This window comes from Sus scrofa, chromosome 15, assembly GCF_000003025.6.
Source record: "Sus scrofa isolate TJ Tabasco breed Duroc chromosome 15, Sscrofa11.1, whole genome shotgun sequence".
Taxonomy (NCBI): domain Eukaryota; kingdom Metazoa; phylum Chordata; class Mammalia; order Artiodactyla; family Suidae; genus Sus; species Sus scrofa.
The window spans coordinates 65102727-65122980 of NC_010457.5; the positions used below are offsets into that span (position 1 = coordinate 65102727).

Genomic DNA, 20254 nt, shown 5'->3' on the forward strand with positions numbered 1-20254 from the left:
CATTTAGAATATGTTAACAGTTCTGGACACACAGTGTCCTGAGACAACATGAAAGCAGAATGATGTGCAATTTTAGGGAACACAGAGACCTCTTCCTTCCTTATCCTGGCCGCAGGACAGCATACACTTAGGAAATACATGCACCCAGCTGGCCTAAGTTGGTCTCTGCCACAAGGCTGTATTCTGAAACAATAGCTCTGAGTCTGTTGCATATCTGTACACTGCAGCTCTCATAAGGGGCATAGCCAATATGTCAGATGACAAGGAAGAATCCACTGCAGAGGCATGACAGTTCTAAGGGGTTGAATTATATGACTCCTGCACCAGAGAATAGCTACTATCCTATCCATCAATCACTCTACATTGTCTGGAGATGGAAGAATGGATAATCATGGCTGGAAGCCTGGAGTGAGAAAAGGAAAATTATGCAATACCAATGGGACAGCTAAGTTGATCTCCACTCTGGGAGATGTTTGAAACCTGCTTTGGACTCAAATGGGAGAATCCATTCATTTATTCATTGTTCATCCAACAATTAAAGAATATCTACATTAGAAAGAAACTGAATATCTCTGATTTTGGCACTTTTTTTTCTTTTATGGCCACACCTGTGGCATATGGAAGTTCCCAGGTTAGGGGTCGAATCGGAGCTGCAGCTGCTGGCTTACACCACAGCCACAGCAATGCCAGATCCAAGCTGTGTCTGCAACCTACACCATAGCTTATGGCAATGTCAGATCCTTAACCCATTGAGCAAGGCCAGAATTGAACCTCAAGCCTCACAGATACTATATCAGGTTCTTAACCTACTGAGCCACAACAGGAACTCCAATTTTGGCACATTTTGTCCTCTAACTTTTGATTGACTTTTAGATTACAACTCTTTGTGCTCCCCCCCAATAAATGGATAAGGACAAAAATTATAATGTGAAACTATCATAAACAAGTAGTAAAGCTTAAGAGTAAGATAGAAAAACAGCAGTAGACTGATCCTGCTGGCCTGTCAGTGAAAAAAGAACTGAAATATGCATCATGCCCAGAGGTATCAGCCAATTAGAAATGAGCTCACTAGGCAGAAAGAGGATTTCCAATTGAGATCCCTTCTTTGAAAATTCTTCCTCTCCAGCAGCTGTTAAGGTGTGTGTGTGTGTGTGAGAGAGAGAGAGAGAGAGAGAGAGGGAGAGAAAGGGAGAGGGGGAGAGAGACTGAGACTTTAGCAGAAGTACACAAGCCCATTTGTATTATCGCCATGATGCATAACCATGAAGTGATGATCATAAACCTATCAAATATCTAATTTAGAAGGAAACTAATAGATCAATATTGGATCATTCTCTTAATTTACAGTTGAGGAAATGAGATTTAGAGAGTTTACTCATTAGTAGCAAGATTAACCCAGACTTGTTAATCTTGTACACACAATTAATACAGGTTTGATTCATGTCTCCAAAAACTTACAATGTATTTGGAAGTCAGGACATGTTCCATGGGAACCAAAAATGGGGAAAACAGAGTTTCACAGTTTACCTTTTTTTTTTTTTTTTTGGTCTTTTTAGGCCACACCCTTGGCATATGGAATTCCCAGGCTAGGAGTCAAATCTAAGCTGCAGCTGCCAGCCTATGCCACAGCCATAGAGATGTGGGATCCAAGCTGCATCTTCAGCCTACACCACAGCTCATGGAAACACCAGCTCCTTAACCCACTGAGCGAGGCTGGGGACCGAACCCTCATCCTCAAGGATACTAGTCAGGTTCATTATCACTGAGCAATAATGGGAGCTCCCATAGTTTAATGTTATTGATGATGAGAGGAAGGGAACTCAGATGAAAACATTATGGCCAAGGCTCAAAGGTTTTCCAGATTCGTTAATGAGAGAATGAGTGACAGCCATCTAACTGCCGAGATATCCCTTCTGCTTTTCTGCACATGAAGGTCTTTGTGCCCCAGAGTAGAGTATTGAGGAACACATTGGACTCTCTGGTATTATATTAGGAATGAAATAGTCATGATTCTAAACTTAGCTCCAGCTACTACAAATTCTAGCATGATGGATCTTTCTGGAGTGTTATTAGAACCTATTGTAACCACTGAGAATGCCTAAATCCTCTAACCTGTGTTGACCTCTGTTATGTAATATTGATTCTACGCTTCCAAACACTGAGGAAAACTGGGGTTACAGTCACAGTCTGTAGCAACTTAACCTCACCTACACATCCAGCATACACTCCTGATTGTTAGGTGTAGATGTAAAGCACGTCTCTACCCTTGTACCTTTCAGAGCTCACACGGAATTACCAGCAAGTGAACAAAGACACATGAGAGCAATGAAATGGATTTACTCTTCCATTTAGGATGGTGGAAAAGGACTAAATACATGGCAGCCGAATCTATATTTCCTCGAAATCAAGTCAATCTTACAAAAAGCTCTTTTTCAGAGGCTCACTGTAGAGAGCCCAGCGGGGAGATGAGAAATGGCACTGCCCTGCCACACCAGTACACCATGCCGTCCCCACCTTCTGCTCTTGATAGTGAGGGCTGAACTCACTTTAACTGGCAGGGAGATGCCTTTCTCTGATGGTCACAGATGGACCTATCTATCAGCATGTCATGTAGGCGTCAGTTAGAGCTGACTTACGTTTTCCTCTGCTTTGGCAAAGTCATAATGATTATGGAAATTTATCTGAGGGCTGTTAACGTGTAATGAAGGAAGAAAATATGTCCTGTGTGTGTATATCAGTCTGTGAGCTGTATAATGACTTTCCCTTTTCTCTCTACAGCATGGCATGGGCGTCCCCTCCATTTCTATTATGCTCCATGAACTCATTAAATTACTGTACCATGCCCGGTGCTGCGATGTTACCATTATCAGAATCGGCACCTCAGGGGGAATAGGTGAGATGGACTGATTTGTACTATTAAATCCAAGCGGTTGTTCCATACAGGGCAGCTAGCTGCCAAAATATACCAACATGCTCAGAGCCCAGCAGAAACCAGATGGGCTAAAATGTTTGGGGAGCTGGGCTAGAGGCAATTTAGAAATTTAAATGTAAAGACAAGTAAAGGAATTTAAAGAAATATATATATATATATATATATATATATATATAGTTTATCTTTTTCTCCGGCCATGGAAACCTAGATGAGCGATCCCACTGTCTACTGTCCAGATGGACTTAGGTGTTTGTAAGAGTGAAAGAATTGCTAGGAAATATGTTTTGATGATAAGGGTAAATTTTGAGGATTAGAGCAAATTTTGAAACTTTGGAATTTTATAAGTGACAGGAAAAGTGCTTTCAAGAAAAAAAAAAAACATTAAGATTTGCCTTGTTTGTCAGCTAAGTAAGCAGACATTAATAGCTTTAGGAAAACATTGCTTTAGCTCAAGTCAGCAACTACTCTTTTCTTGACTCGGTCTTTTCCTCATTAACACACCAGAAGAGATCAGTCCAGGCTTTTAGGGAAGAATCAGGAGTTGCTTCCTAAGGTTTTCCCAGAGATTCCCCTCCTCCCTTCTTCCTGGGCTGTCACTTCTACCCTGGGCTCAGGTCAAGTTCTGAGGAGACCTCCTTCTCTTCCCACCTTTTCTTCAGGAGCAGATCTCCTGAGGAGATGACTCTACTATGTCACCAAATGCAGATTCAGACAGGGTACTGTAACTGGAAAGGTTGGGTTGACAGAGTGAATGGGAATTAGATAAAAAGTTGAATTTCGGTCTCGAAATTACACATTTTAGGAACAAGAAGGGATTCAGAAACCCTCAAACAAAGAACCAGAGAAGTGACTTGCGGGATGTTACAGAGCCACAGGTAGTTGAGCCATGCTTCACTAGAAACAAACACATTCAAAAAAGATTGTGTGCCCTTTGCACAGCTGTGTACAGGAACGAAGTCTAGCCAAGGCCCTCTCAGGTGGATTAAAGTAGGGCATCTGTGAATGTCCACCCAGAACAAAGAGGAGAATGTTAGCAATCATTGTTGGATCAGGTATTCTTCTGGACTGTTGTTCATCCAGTGTTACCCAAATAAGCAACAGTAGGGAACCATGAATTTGGGCTTGACATAGATAACAGTGTTGTTAAGATTGCTCATAATTCTTGGGTTATGGGATATAAGGGTCTATCTGCATAGACCATGACCATAAATGCTGTGGTTGCCCCTGGATACTAACACGTGTTCAGCGTAGGCAAGGCACCCTGCTGACCATCCGGCTCATGGTCATGGATTCTAGGTGATTTGTTTCATGGCAACATGATAGAGACCACTCATGTAGCACAATAAAGGTCTATGAATTGTGAGAAATTAAAGCACTGTGCTGTTGTGGATACTTTCATTTTGAAGTTCTGTTCTCATTAAGAACTCTTAGCTTATTGAAAAGATGTGTTTGTTTTAAGAAGGATATGGAGGTGCAGCTTGGTGTTTTTTGCTGTTGTTATTTGCTGATGTTACTACTCCTTAGAAGAGCCAACAAAACTTGATGATGATAAAGCCCTCAATTAAATAGCATTTTGGCCTTTGAGAAACTTCAACTGGTGTATAAATGTTCTAATGCATCTAAATATTAGGGTGGCATGTTAATAACTTAAAAATTTTTTTTAATTTTAATTTTTTCATGGCTGCACCCATGGCAAATGGAAGTTCCTAGGCTAGGGACTAAATCTAAGTCGTAACTGTGACCTATGCTACAGATGTGGCAAAGCCAGATCCTTTGACCCATTGTGCCAGGGGATTTAACCTGCATCTCCATAGTGACCCAAGACACTGCAGTCAGATTCTTAACCCACTGTTCCACAGTAGGAACTCCTGAATAACTCCATCTTTGATGTCCAGATTTTCAACTTCCTTCTCACTTTCCTATTTTTAGAACATTGTAAGTAATTCAAGAAGCCACATGTTTGACCTATTTAAAAGTATCTGACCCACCAAGGCTCTATCATCAGAAACTACCTTTGGTCTCTAGCTGGATCTTCAAAATTAACCCCAAGTTGAACAATGCTGGAATTTGTAAAAATGCAGAAGGATATGGCTACTCTCTATGGTCGGGGTTGGTAAACTTTTTCTGCACAGAGCCAGATAGTAAATATTTTAGGCTTTGCAGGATATACAGTTTCTGTTGCAACTTCACGACTCTTGCCATTAGAGTGTGGAAGCAATCAGAAAAAATGCAAATAAATGAATGTGACTATGTTGCAATAAAATTCTATTTACAAAGACGGGCTGGATTTGGCCTGTGGATTGTAGTTTGTAGATCTTGCTCTATGGCATCTCTATGGAAGTATTCCCTCATTCTAAATTTTTATTGAGTACGTATAATGTGATAGGCATAATACTAGTCCTGAGCAGGCAAAAGTAGACTGATACTGCTCTTGTCTTTATAGAGCTTATAAAAGGCAACAGATAAACACACGAATAATTACAAAAAGTGTGAAGACTGTTCAGACAAAGAGAGTCTAGTGTCCTATCAATATATATCCCTTCATCCAGGCTCCAGAATGGGTCAAACACTAGGTCAAAAGCTGGGCCTGGGAAATTGAATGGAATCTATCTGTGTTGCCTCTTAATTTTTTCTCCCTCTATATATTCAGATCTTTTAAAGTAAGTGACTTAAGCTGGTACCTGAAGAATGAGTTGGGGTTAGTCTGATGAAAGTTGGTGGGGGAGGATGAGAGAACATGCCAGGCCAGGAGAGTAACAGTCGGCAGAAAATGATTTATAAGGTCCCTGAGACTTGTATCGCAGGAGCAAGCCAGACTTTGTAGTGATGGAAGGTCAGTCAAGAGGCCTCATTTACATCAGGGAGGGGTATGGGGGAGGGAGTGGAAGTGACAGGGGTCAGAAGGAAGAGAGAACAGAGATGCAAAGAAATTATAGTAATCACGGAGTTTCAGAGAAGATTAAATATCAAGCAGTCACATCACTTTATGAAAGCTACTTGCTAGCAGGCTCATCTAGTTTATTCCTGACCTAATTTATTCAAATCTGAGCCCGAAGGCCAATACTAATTTGCATGTCCAAGAGTCATGTATTTCTTGAAATCTAAACCACATCACATTGTCAATATGAATCTGGAAAGACAGCAAATGTAAAAATGCCCCTTCTAAATGTTATTATTTAATTGCATTTGGAAGAGAAAATAATTTAAAAGATGAAAATGGGGAGAATTATTAGCAACTAGCATTCATTAATGCTGGCAGAAGAGATTACATACTATGTATCAGAAGCAAACTCTAGAAAACACAAGTAAACTCGAAGTGACATTCTTCTGTAATCACTTATTTATTCTCACATTGTAGGGATTGCACCAGGGTCTGTTGTAATAACAGATAAAGCCGTAGACTCCTTCTTTAAGCCCCAGTTTGAACAGGTCATCTTGGACGATACCATCACCCGAAGTACAGAACTTGACAAAGAACTGGCTGAGGAACTACTCAACTGTAGCAAAGAAATTCCTGACTTCCCAACTCTCATTGGACATACGATGTGTACCCATGATTTTTATGAAGGTGAGAATTTATAAACTGTGAAAGCAGCAGAAAACTGGCAGCAACTCTTTGTTTTTCAAACCCATAATTTAAATTATAAGCTCTCCTTTAGAGAATTAATAGTTGGGGACTAAAAAAGGAACTGAAACTGACATTTCAACTTGCTAAAGCATAGGAATGTCAGGACACAATAAGCACCAGAGACACCCAAGTATTGAATTTATTTGGAGAATGGGTCTAACCTGCCAAGAACCAACTGTATACTCACAATTAGTGATGTCAGCATAATCTTATCCTTGTTATGCCTTCATTTTATTTTTTAAAATTACTCAATGAATTTATTATATATTTAGTTGTACAATGATCATCACAATCCAATTTTATAGGATTTCCATCCCACAACGCCAGTGCATCCCCCCACCCCATCCCACCCCCCGAACTCTCTCCTTTGGAGATCATAAGCTTTTCAAAGTTGTGAGTCAGTATCTGTTCTATAAAGAAGTTCATTGTGTCCTTTTTTCAGATTCCACAGGTCAGTGATAGGATTTGATGTTGGTTCCCATTGTCTGATTGACCTCACTTAGCATGATAATTTCTAGATCCATCCATGTTGCTAAAAATGCCAGTATTTCATTCCTTTTAATGGCTAATATTCCATTCTGTATATGTACCACATCTTCTTGATCCACTCCTCTGTTGATGGACATTTAGGTTGTTTCCATGTCTTGGCTATTGTGCTGCAATGAACATCGGAGTACATGTGTCTTTTCAAGTCATGGTTTTCTCTGGATAGATGCCCAGGAGTGGGATTGCTGGATCAAATGGTAGTTTTATTTATTTATTTATTTATTTAATATATTTTTATTTTATTTGGCTTTTGGCTTTTTTTTTTTTTAGGGCCGCACTGTGTGGCATATGGAGGTTCCCAGTCTAGGGGTCGAATTGGAGCTGGAGCTGCTAGCCTATACCACAACCACAGCAACACGGGATCTGAGCCGCATTTGTGGCTTACACTACAGCTCACAGCAATGCTGGATCCCCGACCCACTGAGCAAGGCCAGGGATCGAACCTGTGTCCTCATGGCTGCTAGTCACATTCACTTCCACTGAGCCATGATAGGAACTCCGGTAGTTCTATTTTTAGTTGTCTGAGGAAACTCCATACTGTTTTCCACAGTGGTTGCACCAATTTACATTCCCACCAACAGTGTAATAGGGTTCCTTTTTCTCTACACCCTCTGCAGCACTTACTGTTTGTAGACTTTTGGATGATGGCCATTCTGCCTGGTATAAGGTGGTACCTCATACTGGTTTTGATTTCCATTTCTCTAATAATGAGTGATGTTGAACATCTTTTCATGTGTTTTTTGGCCATCTGTATGTCTTCTTTGGAAAATTTCCTGTTTAGATCTTCTGCCCATTTTTTGATGGGGTTGTTTTTTTTTTTTGGTATTGAGATGCAGAAGGTGTTTATAAATTTTGGAGATTAATCTCATCAGTCAATTCATTTGCAAATATTTTCTCCCATTTTGTGGGTTGTCTTCATTTTGTTTAGGGTTGCCTTTTTCGTGCAGAAACTTTTAAGTTTAATTAAGTCCCATTTGTTTATTTTTGTTTTTACTGTCATTACTCTAGGAGGTGGATCTGAGAAGATGTTGCTGTTGTTTATGTCAGAGAGTGTTTGGCCTATGTTTTCCTCTAAGAGTTTTATAGTGTCTGGTCTTGTATGTAGGTCTTTAATCCATTTTGAGTTTATTTTTGTGTGTGGTGTTAGGAAGTGTTCTAATTTCATTCTTTTCCATGTGGCTGTCCAGTTTTCCCATCACCATTTATTGAACAGGCTATCTTTTCTCCATTGTATATTCTTGCCTCCTTTGTCATAGATTAGTTGGCTCTGGGTGTGTGGGTTTAATTCTGGGCTTTCTATTCTGTGCCACTGATCTATATTTCTGTCTTTGTGCCAGTACCATATGGTTTTGATGACTGTTGCTTTGTACTATAGTCTGAAGTCCAGGAGCCTGATTCCTCCAGCTCCGTTTTTCTTTTTCAGGATGTCTTTGGCTATTCTGGGTCTTTTGTGCTTCCAAACACACTTTAAAATATTTTGTTCAAGTTCTGTGAAAAATGTCCTGGGTAATTTGATAGAGATTGCATTGAATCTGTAGATTGCCTTGGGTAGTAGAGTCATTTTGATAGTATTGACTTTTCCAGTCCAAGAGCATGGTATGTCTTTCCATCTATTTGTGTCATCTTTGATTTCTTTCATCAGCGTTTTATAGTTTTCAGAGTACAGGTCTTTTGTCTCTTTAGGTAGGTTTACTCCTTGGTATTTTATTCTTTTGGATGCAATGGTAAATGGGATTGCTTCCCTAATTTCTCTTTCTGATGTTTCATTGTTGATATATAGAAATACAGTCAATTTTTGTGTATTAATTTTGTATCCTGGACTTTGCCAAATTCATGGATGAGCTCTAACAGTTTTCTGGTAGTCTTTATGATTATCTAGGTATAGTATCATGTCATTTGCAAATAGTGATAGATTTACTTCTTCCTTTCCAATTTAGGTTCCTTTTTTCTCTTTTACTTCTCTGATTGCTGTGGTTAGGACTTCCAAAACTATGTTGAATAGTAGTGGCGAGAGCCGACATCCTTGTCTTGTTCCTGATCTCAGCAGGAATTCTTTCAGCTTTTCACCATTGAGAATGATGTTTGCTGTGGGTTTGTCATATATGGCCTTTATTATGTTGAGGTAAGTTCCCTCTAAGCCCATTTTCTGAAGGGTTTTTATCAGAAATGAGTGTTGGATTTTGTCAAAGCCTTTTTCTGCATCTATTGAGAGGATAATGTGGTTTTTATTCTTCAGTTTGTTAATGTGGTGTATCACAATGATGGATTTATGGATATTGAATAACCCTTGCATCCCTGGGATAAATCCCACTTGATCATGATGTACAATCCTTTTAAGATATTGTTGGATGCGGTTTGCTAGTATTTTGTTGAGGATTTTTGCCTCGATGTTCATCAGTGAAATTGGCCTGTAGTTTTCTTTTTTTGTGGTATCTTCATCTGGTTTTGTTATCAGGGTGATGGTGGCCTCATAGAATGAGTTTGGGAGTGTCCCTTCCTCTGCAATTTTTTGGAATATTTTCAGAAGGAGAGTGTTAGCTCTTCTCTAAATGTTTGATGGAATTCTCCTATGAAGCCATCTGGTCCTGGACTTTTTTTGTTGGAAGTTTTTTAATCACGGTTTCAATTTCAGTACTTGTGATGGGTCCATTCATCTTTTCTATTTCATCTTGGTTTAGTCTTGGAAGATTGTACTTTTCTAAGAATTTGTCCATTTCTTCTCATTTTTCTGTTTTACTGGTATATAGTTGCATGTAGTAGTCCCTTATGATCCTTTGTATTTCTGTGATGTCTGTTGTTACTTATTTTCATTTCTAATTTTACTGATTTGAGTCCTCTCTCTTTTTTTCTTGATAAGTCTGGCTAAGGGTTTATCAATTTTGTTGATCTTTTCAAAGAACCAGCTTTTCATTTCATTGATCTTTTCTATGGTTTTCTTCTTTTCTATTTCATTGATTTATGCTCTGATCCTTATTTCTTTCCTTCTACTAACTTTAGGTATTGTCTGTTCCTCTCTCTCTAGCTGCTTTAGATGTAAAGTTAGCTTGTTTATTTGAGCTTTTTCTTATTTCCTGAGGTGGGCTTGTATTGCTATAAACTTTCCTCTTATAACAGCTTTTGCTGCATCCCATAGGTTTTGGAGTGTCGTATCTTTGTTGTCATTTGCTTCTAGATATTTTTTTAATTTCCTTTTTGATGTCTTCAGTGATCCATTGGTTGTTTAGTAGCATGTTGTTTAGTCTCCATGTGTTTGTGTTTTTTGCAGTTTTTTCCTTGTTGATTTCCAGTCATATAGCATTGTGGTCAGAAAGATGCTTGATATGATTTCAATTTTCTTAAAGTTACTGAGGTTTGATTTGTAGCCCATGGAGAATGATCCATGTGCATTTGAGAAGAATGTGTACTCTGTTGCTTTTGGATGGAATGTCCTATAAATATCTATTAAGTCCATCTGGTCTAATGCTTCATTTAGGACATGTGTTTCCTTATTGATTTTCTGTCTGGATGATCTGTCCATCGCTGTAAGTGGGGTGTTAAAGTCCCCCGCTATTATTGTGTTATTGTTGATTTGTCCTTTTAAGATTGTTAGCAACTGCCTTACATATTGTGGTGAACCTATGTTGGGGGCTTAGGTATTTAAAATTGTTATATTCTCTTCTTGGATTGATCATTAGGTACTGACCTTCCTTGTCCCTTAAAATATTCTCCATTTTAAAGTCTATTTTGTCTGATATGAGTATTGCTACTCCAGCCTTTTCATGATTCCCGTTTGCATGGAATATTTCTTTCCATCCTCTCACTTTCAATTTATATGTGTCCCTAGAAGTGAAGTGGGTCGCTTAAAGAGAGCATATATATGGGTCTTGTTTTTGTATCCATTCAGCCAGTCTATGTCTTTTGGTTGGGGTGTTTAGTCCATTAACATTTAAGGTAATTATTGATATGTATGTTCTTATTGCCATTTCATGAATTGCTTTGAATTTGTTTTTGTTGCTCTTTTTTCTTCCCTTCATCTCTTGTTATCTCCTCTTGTGGTTTGATGGATATCCTTAGTGTTGTATTTGCGTTGATTTTTCTTATTTGTTTGAATATCAATTGTAGATTTTTGGTGTGCAGTTATTCTGAAGTTTTGATATGAGTCTCTCTCTCTCTCTCTCTCTCTCTCTCTCTCTCTCTATATATATATATATATATATAAACAATCTCATATATATATGAGACTGTTTTAAGTTGTTCATGTCTTAATTGAAAGTGCAACTCCAGTGTCCTGCATTTCTACCCTCCTCTTCTCACTGTTTCTGATTTTGGTGGCATAATTGTGTATGGATGATTTTGTATCTTTACTGTATATATACCTTTACTGGTGAGCCTTGTCATTTGCGGTATTTTTGTTTCTGGTTGTGCCCTTTTCTTTTCTGCCTAGAGAAGTTCCTTTAGTATGTGTTGTAAGGCTGGTTTAGTGTTGCTGAATTCTCTCAGCTTTTGCTTATCTGTGAAGGTTTTGATTTCTCCTTCAAATCTGAATGAGAGCCTTGCTGGGTAAAGTAATCTTGGTGGGAGGTTTTTTCCTTTCATCACATTAAGTATATCATGCCACTCCCTTCTGGCCTGCAGTTTCTGCTGAAAAATCTGCCAATAATCTTATTGGGGTTCCCTTGTATGTTCTTTGTTTCTTTTCCCTAGCTGCTTTCAAGATTTTCTCTTTGTCTTTAATTTTGGTCAGTTTGATTAATATGTGTCTCGGTGTATTCCTCCTTGGGTTTATTTTATATGGTACTCGTTGTGCTTCCTGGATTTGAGTGAGTGGTTCCTTTCCCATGTTAGGGAAGTTTTCAGCTATTATCTCTTGGAATATTTTTTCTGTCCCATTCTCTCTCTCTTCTTCTTCTGGCACCCCTATAATACAGATGTTGGTGCATTTAACATTGTCCCAGAGTTCTCTGAGACTCTCTTCATTTGTTTTCAATCTTTTTTCTCTTTTCTGCTCTGCATCCATAATTTCCACTAATCTGTCCTCCACCTCGCTTATTCGTTCTTCTGCCTCCTGTATTCTGCTGTTAGCTGCTTCCAGTTAATTTTTTATTTGTCATTGTATTTTGCATCTCTTCTTGTTTAAGTTTTATAACTTGGATCTCTTTGCTCAGTGTTTCCTGTAAATTATCCATCTTTACCTCCAGTTTATTTCCAATGTCTTGCATCATCTTCAGCATCAACAGTCTAAAGTCTTTTTCCTGGAGGCTGAGAATCTCCTGATCACTTAGCTGTTTTTCTGGTTTTTTTTTTTCTTTGTCCTTCATCTGAGTTATAGTTCTCTGTCTTTTCATTTTTATAGGTTTTTGGTGTGGTGATCTTTTTACAGATAATAGAGTTGTAGCCTTGCTTACTTCTGGTGTCTGCCCCCCTTGTGGCTGAAGTTGGTATGGGGCTTGCTGTAGGCTTCCTGATGGGAGGGATTGATGCCTGCTCCCTGGTAGGTGGAGTTGATTCCTGTCCCTCTGGTGGGTGGGGCTTAGTCTCTGGATGGGATTAGAGGTGGCTGTGTGCCTGGGCAGGGGGAGACTTTAGGTAGCCTGTTTACTGATGGGTGGGGCTGTGATCCCACCTGGATTGTTGTTTGGCCTGGGGCTTCTCAGTACTGATGGGTGGGTCTAGATTTTCCCAAAATGGCCACCTCCAGAGAAAGGCATGCTGCTGAATATTCCCAAGAGCTTTGCTTCCAATGTCCTCCCCCCACAACAAGCCATATTCACCCCTGTTTTCCCAAGATGTCCTCCAAGAACTGCAGTCAGGTTTGATCCAGATTCCTATGGAGACTTTGCTTTGCCCTGGGACCCAGTGCACATGAAAGTCTGTGTGTGCCTTTTAAGATTGGGGTCTCTGTTTTCCCCAGCCCTGTGGAGCTCCTGTGCACAAGCCCCACTGGCCCTCAATGCCAGGTGCTTAGAGGGCTCTTTCTCCTACTGCCAGATCCCCACACGTGGGAGTTTGATGTGGGGCTCAGAACTCTCACTCCTGTAGGTGAGTCTCTGTGAACCAGTTAGTTTCCAGTCTGTGGGGCCTCCTACCCAGGTGGTATGGGGTTGCTTATATTGCATAATCACCTCTACTGCCTCTTGATGTGGTCTCCTCTTTGTCTCTGGAGTAGGATATCTTTTTGAAAGTTTCTGGTCCATTTGGTTGAAGATTACTCAGTATTTCATTATGAATTTTGTTGTTTTTAGGAGAGAAGTTGAGCTCCAATCCTTCTATTCCACCATCTTAATCCTGTCTCCCCTGTTATGCCTTTATTTTAAATTGGTGACTCTGGTAGAAGGGGAACATGCTGATTCTATGCTTTTGCCATTTTGAGGTACACTTGCCTGTACCTCAAAAGGGATCTTGTGCCCAGGAAAGAGTGGGAATCAGGAAATGAGGAAATACTCTGGAGTGGGAGGAGGAAATCCCAAAGGGATAAGAAACTCTAGGGGGAGGAAATCCCAAAGGGATCAGAGCAGTTATTTTACCCCTCAGCCCCAAATCAAGTTTAGGAAAAAACTAAAGGTGACTGACAAGTACCAGATCTTGCTACAAGGGGCAAGGGACAGGACAGACCCTGCTCATTCTACAAGAAAGAAAGAATCTAACCAGGGTTGGTATCATTCCTTAGAGGGCATTCTAGAAATCTTATAGTATAGCTGTGTTTGAATATGTTCATTAAACTACATGTTTACTGTTTAAAATGTGAAATATTTTGCCAACATTTATAATTTTTGGAAATTTCACAGGAAAATTCAGATTTGGGGCCTCTTGACAAAACATAACATTAAAATATAAAATAATTTATGCATGGCAGTTCTGGCAAACCCCGATCCACATCTGGGGCTACATTCACTGAAGATGATGTGAGGCTGCTCCCTTATGACCAGAGACCTTGTTTACAGTACCTATTTGGCTTCTGGGACATCTGAGTCTGAATAAGCTTAAATACCATGCCAGCAGATGTGTTGCCAGGTAGCCCTAAGAAGGAGGGAATGAGAAGAACACACAGCCAGGCTGGAAGTAAATGAAATATAGAAGAAAGGGAAGAAAGGAGAGGAAAGGAGGCAAAAAGATGATTGTGCAGTAATGGATGGTGACAGTCTACTGGCCTCCATGCCTCAACTGGGCCGCCCTTGGGGATGGGCTGCAGTGAAGTCTGTTCCCACACATGTGCAGTGGAGGAGGAGCAACAGCATTGGGCTTTTCTCCCCCTCCTTCTCGCCCCACTAGTTGGTACAGGAGGAATTAATGATAAATGAACAATGAGAGCAGCCTAGAAGGGAAAAGGTGATCATAAGAGGGTGAGATGAAGCCCAAAAGGTGTAGGGGCAGGAATAAGGTGGACAAATTGATCATCAGCATATGGTCACCAGGTTCACCAGGCAGATGGGGCTGCAGTGTCCAAACCACCATCCTGATCATAAAGTAGCTGAGAGTCATCCTGGGGCTTGCAGCCTTGTTTTCTTCCTTAGCACCTGTTCCTGGGCCATCTGCCAGTCATAGGAGCAACCTGAGATTGTCCTCAAAGGGCAGATCTCTCAGCAACCTCCTAGGTCCTGCTGTCCCTGGGCACAGTGTGGCCACTGCAGCCCTAAGAAGGAAGGATGGTTACTTGCCCCAGAGCTGGGTGCTCAGTATCGTGGAGACTTCTCTCAGTATAAGACCGTTGAGCTGGGCAAAGCTTAGCTCCAGGTCCTCTAATTGGATGATGTAGATGCCCAGATTTATCCTGCCTGGGATGCAGGAGTTTGCGTCAGCTAAAGAGAGAGCACTGGACATCAAGTCAAAAACATTCTCTGTTCTTTTTTAGGCCAGGGTCGACTAGATGGAGCACTGTGCTCATTTTCCAGAGAAAAAGGGCTAGATTACTTGAAGAGAGCATATAACGCCGGCATCAGGAATATTGAAATGGAATGTACAGTGTTTGCAGCCATGTGTAGACTTTGTGGTCTAAAAGGTAAGACATTCATGAGTGCCAAGGGTCAAATTTTCCTCTTTCATGACATTTTTTTCATGCTTCAGAAGAAAAGGGAAACCATCTTTATATTACTTTGGGTTGAATGCATGATTATCTCATAATATCTTGTGAGTGGGCAGGATATTATTCCTATTATGTGCATGAGGAAACAAAACCTCAAGGTTCAAGAGTGAGTTATCCTAGATCACCTTGTAGTCAAGACTTGACAGCAAATTCTGCTTTCTTCATACTGGTAGTGGCTGTTTTCTGCTACAATTGAACTTATCAAGAGAGGACACAAATAAAGTATTCTTAAAATTGTCCATCAAAGGACACAACATCAGTGGAGTAATGTGTTTTTATTTATTTATTTATTTTAAAGTTAATTTCCATGTATTTTTGCTTTTCCTTTTTACTTTGAAAAAAATGATACAGAAAAATTGAAGAAAATAGTATAATAAATGTGTACCATTTACCAAGATTCAACAGTTTTTAATATTTTGCCACATTTGTTCATACTCTGTAAATATATACACATGTCTGTGTGTGGATGTATATACACATACACTTATGTGTTTTTTTTCTCCTGAATTACTGTAAGGAATTACAAATATCATACCACTTAACTCCTGTGCCTCAGCGTTATTTCCTAAGAATAAGGATGTTCTCTTGATGACCACAATACAATTATCAAACCAAAAAAAGCTAAGAAAAGTAAAAATCATTTCATAACATCACTTAACATCCATTCCATATTTAAATTTTCTAACTTTCCTAAAAATATCTTTAAAGATTTTTTTCTTATCTAATACTGAATTAACTTCATAGACTGTAAGGTCATTAGATATTGGTTATTAATACAATCGGTTATTGTATCTCTATATTTCTACATCTAGAATTGTCTCCCTACTCTCCTTTTATTATTTCCCTAGGGAGAGAGGATTTTTTGAAGAGTATAGGCTGTTATCTTCCAGAATGTCCGTGTTCTAGATTTGTATGCACCTTTGGAGGGTTTCACTTGTGCATTTATATTGAATGTTTTCTGTAAAGCAGAAGCAAAGTCTAATGACTTCATTAGATTCAGCCATGTGGCAAGAATACTTCATAGTAACGTAAACTTTCATGGTACCACATCAGGGCAAGGTAATGTAACAATATCCCACAATTAGTAATTTTGGGTTGGATTCCTTGGTTCAAAGGGTAACTCCTCTTTCCATTGGAAAATTAAAGTTTTCTCTTTGTAAATAGAAAGTAACCTCTCGGATGATAATTTAGTGCCTTGTGAATGAATATCCTATAACCCAATGGTCGTTTCCCAGTGATTTTTATCATGGCCTGCAAAATGATTTTCTAATTCCATCATTCCTTCTACATTTATTAGCTGACATTCTTCAAGATGAACGTTTCTTTCTCACACTCCTCCTTCTTCCTCTCCTTTTCTCTCTTTCCTTTTCTTTTTGGTGGCAGAGAGTACTTACTGTTTTGTGGATTTTGTTCAAAGCAGTATGTTGTAAGTGGTTTCTGTCATTATTCTTTTTGATACTTAAAATATCCCAAATTTGGCCAGGAAGAGCCCCTTCTAGTGCACTCTTTTGTCCTTTTTTACATAATCCTCTAGCCCTTAGACTTTTCTTGCTTTAAGGCACAACAGCATTCTGAGTTACAACTTGCACTTTCCTTGCCTTAGGCCTGGGATCAGCCATTTCTCCAAGAAGCTCTGGCTCTCTGGGTGGAGAATGGTATTAAGAAACCAAACACGGTTGCAACATGCGGTTTTATTTTTGGTGAAATTATTCCAATAACTAACCTGATCAGCACCCAGAAAATCTATTAGAGTAAAACATAGCTTTTCCAAGGACTAGTCAATGTAACTATTCTTTTGTGATTTTAAATTATTTTCATAGTTGTCCTCTAGATTAAAATTTTTAAATTTTATTTTAAATTTTATTGATGATGGAAGAGGTAAAGCTGCAAAGTTAATTAAATTGGCTATAGGAGTTCTCACCATGGCGCAGAAGGTTAAGAATCCACCTGCAGCAGTTTGGGTTGCAGCTGTGGCTCAGATTCAGTCCCTGGACTGGGAACTACCATTTGCCATGGGTATAGTCATAAAAAGAAAAAAAAATTGACTATGAAAGCCTCAAATATAAAGCAAAATAGTACCATCTAAAATAGTATTTTTGAGTGGGAAGTAGTCCCCAAATATTAATACTGATATCCAAGAAAATGTTGGAGCAACTTTTTTAAAAATTCGGCTTTGCATTTCACACAGCAACTATCTATTTTTAAGGATAAAGTCCATAAAATATGTCATCTATTCAAATGTGTTTTATAGTGTGCATACTGAGTGCATGGCATAATACTAAGAAGCCTGGCTTTTGTTTAAATTTTAATTAAAAAAAATTTTTTTTGGCTATACCTGTGACATATGGAAGTTCAGGGCCAGGGATTGAATCTGAGTCACAACTGTGACCCACACCTCAGCTGCAGCAACACTGGATCCTTAACCCCTGTGCAGAAACAATGGTGGATCCTTAACCTGTATACCACAGCAGGAACTCCTGAAGCCTGGTTTTTAAATAAGATCTTTGGCTGATAAGATTTGTCTCAATCATTACCTTCTTAAAGTAAGACTTCCTTCTGTGTATCAACTAGTGGCCCAAGTGCGCAGACACTATGGATACAGCATTGGACAACAGAGTCCCTGCCCCTGTGGAGTCCAGAGAGGAGATAAACAACAACAACAAAGAGTAATCTATAGCAACAGAGTAACATGTTATATGCGGAGGAGTGTGATGGTGGAAAATATGGGAAGGAAAGGGCATGGGGACAACCAAGGTAGGGAGGAAAACTATAAATTAAAATAGCATGGTCCGAGTTCCTGTCGTGGCTCAGTGGAAATGAATGTGACTAGCATCCATGAGGACGCAGGTTCTATCCTTGGCCTTGCTCAGTGGGTTAAGGATCTGACATTGCCATGAGCTGTGGTATAGATAGCAGACGCTGCTCAGATCTGGCATTGCTGTGGCTATGACGTAGGCTAGTGGCTATAGTTCCAATTCGACTCCTAGCCTGGGAACTTCCATATGGCACAGGTACAGCCCTAAAAAAAAAAAAAAAAAAAAAAAAAGCCAAAAAATGGTCAGTAGAAAGTGCCATTTAGGAAAATGCCACATGGGTACCTGGCAAAAGCAGTCTGGGAAATGCAATCAGAAATGCAATCTAAGGCCAATAGGCCAGAGCACATGGAGTATGCTGGAGAGACAAGGAGACCAGAGTAGCTGGAAGGGATTGATAGCAGCAGAGATGGTAGGAGATGGAGGGAGTGTGGACTGTCTGGTACCTATGAGAACTGGGACTTCCACCCAGAGCAAAATGTGAAGTCATGGGAAGGCTCTGAATAAAGAAGTGACCAGGTCTGATGCCTGTTTGAACAGGAGCACACTAACTGCTGATCTGGGAAGAGTCTACTGGAGTCAAGGGCAGAAGCAGAGAGAGAAGCAGGAGAGCTGATGGAGTAGTCTCAGGAGAGATGATTAAACCAGTGCAATAGCAATGGAGGAAGTGAGAACAGTCATACTCTAGAGACATTTTGATGGCGAATCCAATAAAATTTGTTGACACTTTGATGAGAACTAGGGGAGAAAGACAATAGTTAAGAATGACTTCCAGGAAGGATGGAGTTATCACAATGGGATAAAGAAAACTGGGTGAGGATTTGGGAGTAGTAGACATCAAATGGAAGCCAAGTAAGCAGGTGGATTTATGAATCTGGAGTTTAGGTGAGATGTTTGGACTGGGAAAGTAAAACTGTAAGTTGATAGCATATAGATGGCATTGAAAGTCATGCAATGAATGAGGTGACAAAGTGAATGGGTAAAGAAACAGATAAAAAAGTTAGGCTTGGTGAAGGAGACCCATCAGAAACCAAGGAGGAGTGGCCAGAGCACTTGGCAATACAGCTGGAGAGTTTAGTGTCCTGATACCAAAGAGGAAAACTTCAAAAAAGAAGTAAATAATTACAGCATAAATATGCCTATTTGATCACAAGTGGAGTTTTAATTCCAATATTTGTCCTTATTGTCAATCAATTTAAACACATAAAACCATAAACAAAATATATATGGTGACATTGCTAAAAACACGTTTTAGAAAGAAGTCACCAGTCAAAGAAGAGATTATTTGTTGAAACCCTATTCTTAACTTCTCTCATCTCTCAGAATGCATTTATATGCAAATTATTATAATATATGGGTGTAGGATGCAAGTGCACCCTGGTCCTCTTTGGAGGGTCATCATTAACACTCGTTTGTTCCAGAGAAACAAAAACATCTGTGTTTGCCTCCACAACTTAGTGAGAGTAGGAGCCCAGTTGGGGGCAGCTTGCCCTTGCCTGAGCAGCAGCCCAACCAGCATATGTCCTGGAGGAGCACCTGGATTCTGATATTTCTGCTCCAGGAAATGTCTCCTCACATTTCTTTCTCATGGAAATAGCAAGTGGTCACAGTCATGGCTCCACCTGACAGGCAAATGGAGCAGAATTTGGTAACCAGTTTAGTTAAACACAAAATGCCAACCACAAACTGCTGCCCAGATGTAAGTTTGGTGCTGACTATTAGTTCTTTTTTAAGAGGCAGCTAGAGAAAGTTCTAGGCTTTTGAACCCCGGACTCAAGTCCTTCTGTTTTTGAGGATATTGCTGAAACCTCAGAGAAGTTTCTCTGTCTGAGGAATTTTTTTGTCCTTGCTGCACATCCTGGTGACCTTGCTCTCTCTGCCACCTGCAGATATCCTCCTGGACTCTCTTCTCTCTAGCTTGCTGTCATTCCTGCTCCCTGCTGCATCTTCCTTTTTCTGCTGATGCTGAAGCTGTTGGTAGCTGATTTCAGCCTGCTAATAGCTCTTTCAGGCCCAAGGATGCAGCATTTTTGTGGAGCAGACCCCTTCTGGGCTACCAGCATTTACACCAAAGGTTGTCTCTGTAATTCTGTAATTCTATAGTTCTTGGGAGTATTTCTGTCCAAATATCTTTATGGTGACAGGAACTCTCTCCCTCAGACACCACTGTTTTCAAAGGTGAATTCCTGGTACAGGAAGATCAACCACCAAGGACACAGATGAAAATCCCATGCATATGATGCTGCCATATTCCCATCCTTATCCCCGCTTTCATT

The 20254-nt window shown here is 39.8% G+C and overlaps 2 protein-coding genes across 4 annotated transcripts in view; one reads left to right on the forward strand and one right to left on the reverse strand.

Annotated features, from left to right (window-relative positions):
- CCDC148 (coiled-coil domain containing 148) overlaps window positions 1–20254 on the reverse strand; it is a 362700-nt gene that overhangs the window by 34355 nt on the left and 308091 nt on the right. The window lies entirely within an intron of this gene.
- Window positions 1–20254, forward strand: part of UPP2 (uridine phosphorylase 2) — a 43088-nt gene that overhangs the window by 14075 nt on the left and 8759 nt on the right. For both annotated transcript variants that reach the window (XM_021076463.1, XM_021076462.1), the window contains exons 4-6: window positions 2779–2893; window positions 6291–6500; window positions 14935–15081. In XM_021076463.1, coding sequence (XP_020932122.1) covers window positions 2779–2893; window positions 6291–6500; window positions 14935–15081 — 472 coding nt within the window. The remainder of the gene's footprint in view (window positions 1–2778; window positions 2894–6290; window positions 6501–14934; window positions 15082–20254) is intronic.